Genomic DNA, 8107 nt, shown 5'->3' on the forward strand with positions numbered 1-8107 from the left:
CCCACCAGGGGGCGGGGCTGACTGGCATGTGGTGCTGGGGGATCGAACCGCGGTCCCTTTGCTTTGCTAAGCTTGTTCCAAGTAGGTGCTTTAGACCACCGAGCCATCTCACCATCCCCCCTGTAGTTTTGTTGTTGTTGTTGTTTGCAGATGGGGGGATCAAACTCAGGCCCAAACTCAGGCCCCTGCACTTGCCAGGGAAGCGCTTATTCCACTGAGCCATCTCCCCGGCCCCTCCCTGTAGTATTTACAGTCCTAGTTATATTTACCTCTTCTGAAATAGAATATAGTATCTACAAGAACATTTTGTTTTGTGGTGGTGGTGGTACTGGAGATTTTACTGTATAGTAAAAACTCAAGGAATGAATGAATGAAATCTTGATAGGCCCATAAATCATAGAAATGGAAATAAGATCTCTTTCTCAGATAAGAAACTTTTATTTGGGTAAGAAAAGGGACCCAAGGACCTGGGGCTGGACTGAGTCTCAGGCCTAGGACTGCACAGCCCTTACAGGTTGGGACAGGCATTTCCTTTTGCTTAGGTTGGTGAGAACCTGGTCCTGGTTGGGCCGGTAGACAACCACAAAGCTCTCTGGAGGAAGGATGGGACCTCTTTTCTCATCCATCAGGCCCATTATCAGATAACTGATTCCTGGGGGAAGTGAGAAGAAAGGAGAGAAACAGGGTGAGTTGAGAGCGCACATTACTGAGACTTTGCCAAAATACTGGAGGAGGGGATACACTGGGAAACAAACCCAGGGCCTTCAAACTGAGCACCATCCCCTGGCCCTTTCCATTTTTTTATTTGGAGACAGGGTGTCACTAAGTCACAATGTTTCCCAGGCCTCAGTCCAGTTAGCAATCCTCCTGCCTCAGCCTCCCAGAGGATTACAGGTACATGCCATTACACCAGTGCATTTTCTCATTAAGAGTTTATACCTCTATTACTTTAGTGTTGCTAAACGTCTCCTCCTGATTTATTTTTTCTGTTACCTTTTTTCATGGGTGGGTACTGCCTGCAAGGCACGTAAAATTTCAGGGAGGTGTCAGTGGGTGGAGAGGGCAGGTCCAGTCCTCCATTTTTGTAAACACTGATCAGACTGACAGTGACAGTGAGGCCCTCGCCTGGGCCCCGAACCATGGACTTCACTGTTGCTGTCACCACTGTGGGAGAATGGGGGTGAGAGATGAGGAGACAGGAAGCCAGGGCAGGAGGAACACTAGAGAGGAGACAAGGAGCTGGAAGGGGAAACCATGGGGAGGGGCTTCTTACCCAGGTCACTGGCACAGAAGTTGCTCTGCATGGTGCCTGTTCTTCGATACTGCTTTGGGCAGGTGACAGTGGGGCCATCTAGGAGAGAGGGAGGCTGTTTGTGGAGGGAACCTACCCAGCAGATGAAGACGACTTTCTTCATAACTCCTTCAGAGTGCTATCCCCAGCTTTGGGTCCCAGCACCCAGTACCAGCCATTACAGTGAGTGTAGAATGAATGAATAAATGAATGAATGAATGAATGAATGAATGAATGAATGAATGAATGGGTAATTCAATGAATGAAACCAGAAGACACTCCAAAACAGCTCCCTTCAGACCTAGCTCCCTTCTTCCCCCTCCCCAGACTCACTGGGGCGCACTGGAATCCCCTGGGCCTCAGGTGAAGCTTCTGACTTTTCCAAAAGTTGGACTTTGGGCTTGGCGGGTAGCTTGACTTTGGGTCCAGCTACTGGCTTAGAGCTGGGGCCCAGAGGGGGGGCACCGGGATGGGCCTCCCCTTCTGGGCTCGGGGCTGGCGTTTTGTCAGCAGAATCCTGCGGCACCATCTTGTAGGAGGCTGAGAAGCCATCTGCAGTGACACTGAGATCCGAGACGAACTGGACCAGGAGCTCGTTGCCCTCAGAGGAGATGGGGCTGTGGGCATCACAGGAGGTGTTGGGCAGTGCGCACCTGCTACCTTCCCAGTGCATGGCCCTTTGCCCTCTCAGCCTTCTGGCTTCTCAACCTCAGAATCCCACTTGCCTCACCTCTAACTTCCAAATCGTCAGATCCCAGACCCACTTGCCTTGCCTCTGCTTGCCCCCTATTTCTAAGGTCCAGATCCAGCCTCTTAGCCTCATCCCGCCCCTCAGCCCCTCAAACCCCTGAGTGACACCCAGCTTTTCCCGCCCCTCACCCGGGGGCGGTGTCACCGCAGAATTTTCCCAGCCTCTTGGAGTCGTCGCTCATTGCTCCGTTGAACACGCTGACCGAGTCGTACCGGCAATAAGTGTCCGGCTCCAGGTCGAACTTCCCGAAGGTCAGCAAGATCACCTGGCAGCGGCCCGGGCGGAGGGTGCTCGGAGGACCTGCGCCTTGCACCTCTTGCCTCCCCCACCCTCATTGATGCCTTCCCACCGAGGGCGGGAGGGTCATGCATCCCCACGGGCTGGCTGGATCAAATCCCAGTTCATTCTCAAGGAACAACCCCCCACCCACTCCCACCCCGCAGCGCCACAGTTTCGGAGCACCGTGTACCTCACTCTCCTAAGACTTCACAGTTGTGATTTTACAGTTTTAGTCTGTGTGCAAGCAGGGTCTGAGCCTTATTTTTGGTCCACACAAGCTCTGGGCTTGGGACACAGAAGAAGCTCAATAAATTCTTGCTGGCTAGGTGCAGAAGGGGGTCGCCTGGGTCCCCACGGGCAGTCGGGGCTCAGGGTCGGTACCTGGTTTGGGGGCGCGATGATATGCCAGTTACAGTTGATGCCTGGGGGGTAGTCAGACTCTGGCCAGTTGGGTGTGGTGAGGGTTCCCTGTGCCTTCTCCAGCCGCCCCCCACAAAACTGGTGCTCTGGGGAGGGGAGACAAGGGGAGGGATAGGGGCAGTGGAAACCCTCAGTAAACTGAAGGAGCATTCTGGCTCAGAGCTGGGCAGGCAGCTCAGCTCAGCTGTCTGGGTCCCTTTATGAGGGGACTGGGCATGGGCAGGAGAGTGGGGGAGTTAGCAGAGAGGGGGCCGAGAAGAGAGGGTGGGACTCAGAGCTGCAGCCAGGCGTGGTGGAAGGGAAGGGGGACTGGCTGGATGCTCCCCTTTTTGGCCCTCCCGACCCAAGCCTCTTCCCCTGGGAGATCCCATCTCCCCAGCCTGGCAAAAGAGTTCCCTCTGTGAGGGTGCCCTTGACTTGGCCCCTTCCGGGAGTTTCCCGGCTGAAACATTTTCAGAGAGATTTCTGCTACCAGGAGAGGGCGATGGGACCGCAATCGGGAGCCCAGGACTGGGTGCAGGGGGCTCCCGATAAGGGAACCTAGCCCCCCAGCCCTGGGGTGCCTCCCTCGCGCCCGTCGGAGGGAGCCCGATTGCGGACGGGGGCGGGCAGTTACTCACCGTCCCAGTAACCCCAGGCCGCCCATTCCACCCGCGGGTCCATGACCCATTTCCGCCTCGCGCCTGGGGGGGGGCCTGGAAGAGGGGTGGGTGGGAGCAGGAGGGGGGAGAGAAGACGGGGAGGAGGGACTGAAGGGGCGGTTAGTGAGGAGAAAGGGTTTGGGAGTATTGGTGGCCCTAGACTCTTGGGACTGGGTCGTCTGGGGGTTGAGGTTAGGGCCAGGGTCTGGGGCCTGCGTGGGTTGGGACAAGGAAGGGGTAAAGTGGAGGTGAAAGAGGCTCACCGTTGCCTAAGGTGGCCCGCCCGCTATACCAGAGCAGGAAGCCTCGTCCTCCTGTTCCCTCATCTGCTGTCATCTTCAGTGTCACCTGATTCCCTGGGGCAACCAGAGGTGCTGGCCGGAAGGTGCCACAGAAGCGTCCAAGCCGCTTCCCTGAGGTTCCAGACCCAGCAAAGACTTCCAGAGCATCATAACGACAGGCAGGGTGCAGTTCCAGGTCGAAGACTCGGAAGGAAAGGGACACAGTCTGCCCCTCTGGGACCTGACAATGGGGACATTAGGCATAAGATGCACTGCCTCAGACTGCACAGAACCCGGGCATGTCTGCTCCCCCTCCCAGAGTATTTCCCACAGCAGTGGCTAGGGCTGGAGGCCCTGGGCTCTGCAGCTGTGGTCTCTGGAGGGAGAAGGGAAGACAGGAAGGAAGTTGGGGGTGGTGGTGGGAAATCAGGATTTGAGTGATGGATTAAGAAGTAAACTGTGGGGCACTTGTCCTGTTGGAGATTGTTTCCCTAGGTGACTGGAGGGGCCAGGGCCTAGAAGACCGTTGGAGCAGGCAGGGGCACTCATTCATGTCTGTTTTTTGCCTGAGAGACTTTTGATAAGGGGACAGTTGACCAGTGGGGTCTTCTCACCGTTATGGTCCAGATGCACTCCTTATTGGGAGGGTAGAGGTTGGGGAAACCCTCACTTGCCACGTAACCTGACTCCCCCGTCACATCCCCGCCACACAGGAACACAGGTCTGGAGAACAGAAGGGGCCATGAGCAGTGGGGAGCTAGGGATAGGAGGCCAGGGTGATGAAGGAGAAGGCCAGAGGGATCCAGGGGAGCCTGGGCCAACTGCGCTGGGTTGGAGTAAGGGGAAGGACAAGGGGACCACCAACAGGACCCCCCAATCCCTAGAGGCCCCACCTCCACCCCCAACAGGAATTCCGGGAATCCTCCTGGGGGGCCCTCCCTTGCTCTCTCCTCCCTCTTACTGCCTGGCAGTCTGGAACAGGAGCTGCCTAACTACTTCCAGATGTGGACAAGCCACGAGGCCCAGACGGGAGGGGGGGGAGGCGGGTTGAGAGGAGCAGGGCAGATGGCCCTCCCACTGGGCCCAGAGACCAAGCTCATGCACCCCCACCTTTGCCCTGCTCCTGTTCTGACTCCCAAGGCTTCTCTACTCTAGCTGCAAACATCCCCCCACTTCCTTTCTGGAAGCCAGATGTCAACTACCCCGCAAGTTCAGGGTCTTGGCTCAACTTTCAAGCTCCATGGGGGGGCCACAGGTCTGGGTAGAGGGGGAGGCTTAGGAGAGCAGAAGATGAAGGGTGAATGACAGTAGTGGTGACTTGCAGATCATGGCCTTAGAGGGCGTGGGGGCGCGCGGCTTGGGTGTCAGAGAAGAGGGGTGGGAGATCTATGGGGTGGGTGTTCTGAAAATCCCTACACCCACAGGCATAGCCTCCAGGAGCTGGGGTTTGGAAGCTCACTGGAGTCATCTGAAGATGACGGGACCTACCTGGTGTAGTTGGGGGTCTGGCCCTGGGCAAGAGGCAGCAGGGCCCAGGCTGTGAGGAGGGGCCCCAGGAGGGAGGCTGGGGCAGCGGGCAGCATGTCGAGGGGCACTGTGCTGCAGTCCTCAGCCCAGAGGCAGCAGCTAACTTCAGCAGCAGCAGCAGCAGCAGCAACAGCAGCAGCAGCAGCAGTGGCGGCAGGATAATCAGTGCCAGATGAGACAGCCTGGGGTGTGTGGGCGTGGGGACCGGCCTGTGGGGCGGGCGGTGGGAAGGCGGGACAGGGAGACAGCTGGGACCGTGGTAAACCCAGGGGCCTCTCTAGGTCTAGGACTCACAATATTGACCAAAGGAGAGGTGGGGCAGTGAGGGGCAGAGGAGCATCCTCCAGCCATCAGATCCTGGAACTCCACTCTCCTGTGCCTGGGCTTTCAGCTCTGTCCAGCCCCTGCTTCCTCAGCACCTAGCAGATGCCCTTCCTGAGACCCCGTACCCATTCACCTCTTGGCCATGCAGCTGCACATTCCTGCTGCCTCTCCTCTATCCCCCACTCCCCCGGGGGGTTCACTGTGGGGATTGAACCCAGGGCCTGCACACTGAGCTATATCCTCAGCACCTTTAAGGTTTTTTTTATTTTTGGAAATGGCTCACTGAGTTGCCCAACCTAAGCTCAGAACTGTCAGTGATCCTGCCACAGCCTTGCAGAGCATAGGATTACTGGTGTGAGGCCGCCACCCCTGGCCAGGGAGGAAGAATTCTGCTTACCCATTTTTTTCTTCCAAATATCTGAAGGTACAAGAGACAGGCATGGAGGCGAGTGTTCCTCTACTGAGGACAAGGGGAAGGAACAGAAAGTAAGGAGAAGGTGGGGGAGATAGCTCAGCAGCCTAAGCACCTGCCTGGCAAGCATAAGATCCTGAGTTTGATCCCCAGTACCTCCCCCCCCCTCGCCAAAAAAAGGGAGTGAAAGCGCACAGGAGCCCAGAAGGGTGTGGACTACACTGGGATGAGGCGGATGAGGGAGATGAGGGGGATGAGGTGAAGTCTGGAGGTGTGGGCCCCTCCACCACCCTGGTCTGGATGGGGTTGACTGATGGAGGACCTAAACCCAAGAGCCAAGTAGAGTCTTTGGAGTTGTCCCCAAAGGTGGGGCCAGGACTCCAAAGTTCAGAAAGACCAGCTGAGGTTGTGGGAAGGGGAAGGGAAGCTGGAGGACTCAGGTTCCCACAGCTGCCACCCACAGAGTTTGATCTCTCACCTGCCAGGCCAGGAACCAGGCACCCTATCCCCTGCTGTGTACCCCAGGCTCTAGGGTTCCAAACTGAGCCTCATTTCAACCTTTTATTGTTCATCCATCAAATCTCTTGTCCATGATATCAGGTTGGGGGCTCCACCTGGGCAGCCCCCTGAATATTTTACAAAAGCGTTCATTCTTTATCTTACCCTTCTAGGTTTGGCTATTCCTCTCTCCCAGTGATCCCTCCCCATGTGCATACAGTGTCCACTGCCACCCCTGACCCAGGGCCACTGTCCCACCAGGAGTGGGGCCAGGAGAGGCATCAGCTCTCAGGCGTTGAGGGGCCCGGGCCAATCCCCCCGGCAGCCCTCTGCAGCATGTTCAGAGCCTGCCAGAAGAAATCCTTCTGTGCTGCCAGCAAGGGCATCCTGCCCACGATCTCCTTCATCTTCTCCATGCGGTCCTGCAACGTGGGGCAACCGTGGATCTGGCTGAGATACTCCTCGCAGGCCCGGGCTGCCCTCCCTGGGTCCTGGGGGGATCCAGCCCCCAGGCTGGGCCCTAGGCTCTCCACTGCCCAGGTGGCTGGCAGGTCCCTGTAGATGGAGCAGTGCTCAATGTCGTGGCTGGACAGCATGTAGAGGCACTCTCTAGTGGAGCAGAGGGAGCAGGCGCACAGAGGGACCTTGGAGGAGAGAAGGGTATGTGCTTGCACCGCAGGGGCTCCCAGGAAGCTGACTAATCTGGCTGGTGCCTTGCTGCTCTCAGCAGCCCTGAGCCAGCAAGTGAGCTGTAGCTGGCTTCCCACAGAGTCTCTACAGGGTCACGCAAGGCCGGCAGGGTCTGCTAAGGGACAGGGCACGTGGCAGGGAGGGGAGGGGTGGTGATGCAGGAAATAGGCCCCCTGGGTCCTTGTAGGAGACAGTCCTGTGGGCTCCTGGTCTACTGCTCTTCCCCTCCTGGGGATCCCACTTGAGCTGCCCCTGCTCTGACCTTGACGTGAAGCTTGACAAAGGAGGCGCTTCCCTTAGGCCAGCCTGGGAGGCGGCCGCCGGCCCCACAGCCACAGCCCAACAGCTCCTTGCTGAAGTCTGAGTCCTGGCTCAGCACCAGGGAATGGTTGAGGCCACACCACAGGGCAATGGGGCGCTGCAGATAAGGTACCTGAGGATACAGTGCCAGGGTCTTGAGTGGGGAACACCAGGTGCTGGGAAGGCTCATGGAAGAACGTCATCTAGGGAAGGAAGGAGTGGGAGCCCCCCAGGGCAGAGCAACACCCATCTCCATACATGCAGCCCCCAGCAGCCTGACACGTAGCACCTTGGTGGGTAACTCCTCTTGCTCCCCAGAAAATAAGCTCTTGCCTGAGAGCGAGGCCCGCTCTGTTCCCTTATTCTCAGCCCATACTCTGCCATCACCTCCAGCCTCACTCAGGGTTAAGTCTTCCTCTTCCCAAGGGCTGAGGCCTCCTCTCCTTCCCTGCACAATTCCACATTACCCCACCCCTCAAGGAATAACTCACTTTTCATTCTCTAGCATTTTCCGTGTGTCTGCTGTTATTTTCTAGTGACCGCCTTATTTTGAAAAACAACAACAAACAAACAAACTAATCCCTGTTGCTTCTTGTCTCTGTCTCTGTCTGTCTCTGTCGTCCAGGCTGGCCTACAACTCATGGTGATCCACCTGCCTCAGCCTCAAGTGCTGGGATTGCACGCGTGCACCGC

General features: G+C 57.2%; 2 protein-coding genes across 3 annotated transcripts in view; both read right to left on the minus strand.

Moving 5' to 3' along the window:
• Nucleotides 1–423: 423 nt before the first annotated feature.
• On the minus strand, nt 424–5385 carry Pcolce (procollagen C-endopeptidase enhancer). The gene is made up of 9 exons (XM_004630592.2): nt 5152–5385; nt 4278–4386; nt 3646–3904; nt 2703–2827; nt 2171–2307; nt 1625–1908; nt 1274–1351; nt 994–1164; nt 424–652 (listed from the first exon to the last, which is right to left on the minus strand). Exons 1-9 carry the CDS (start codon nt 5244–5246, stop codon nt 492–494), a joined length of 1419 nt encoding a protein of 472 aa, XP_004630649.1. The 5' UTR covers nt 5247–5385; the 3' UTR covers nt 424–491.
• Nucleotides 5386–6260: 875 nt separating this feature from the next.
• Nucleotides 6261–8107, minus strand: part of Fbxo24 (F-box protein 24) — a 7977-nt gene continuing 6130 nt past the window's right edge. For both annotated transcript variants that reach the window (XM_004630499.2, XM_023714397.1), the window contains exons 9-10: nt 7377–7547; nt 6261–7068 (exon numbers count right to left, since the gene is read on the minus strand). In XM_004630499.2, coding sequence (XP_004630556.1) covers nt 6706–7068; nt 7377–7547 — 534 coding nt within the window. In that variant the 3' untranslated portion in view covers nt 6261–6705. The remainder of the gene's footprint in view (nt 7069–7376; nt 7548–8107) is intronic.

The sequence above is a fragment of the Octodon degus genome, unplaced genomic scaffold, assembly GCF_000260255.1.
Source record: "Octodon degus isolate 3935 unplaced genomic scaffold, OctDeg1.0 scaffold00035, whole genome shotgun sequence".
Taxonomy (NCBI): domain Eukaryota; kingdom Metazoa; phylum Chordata; class Mammalia; order Rodentia; family Octodontidae; genus Octodon; species Octodon degus.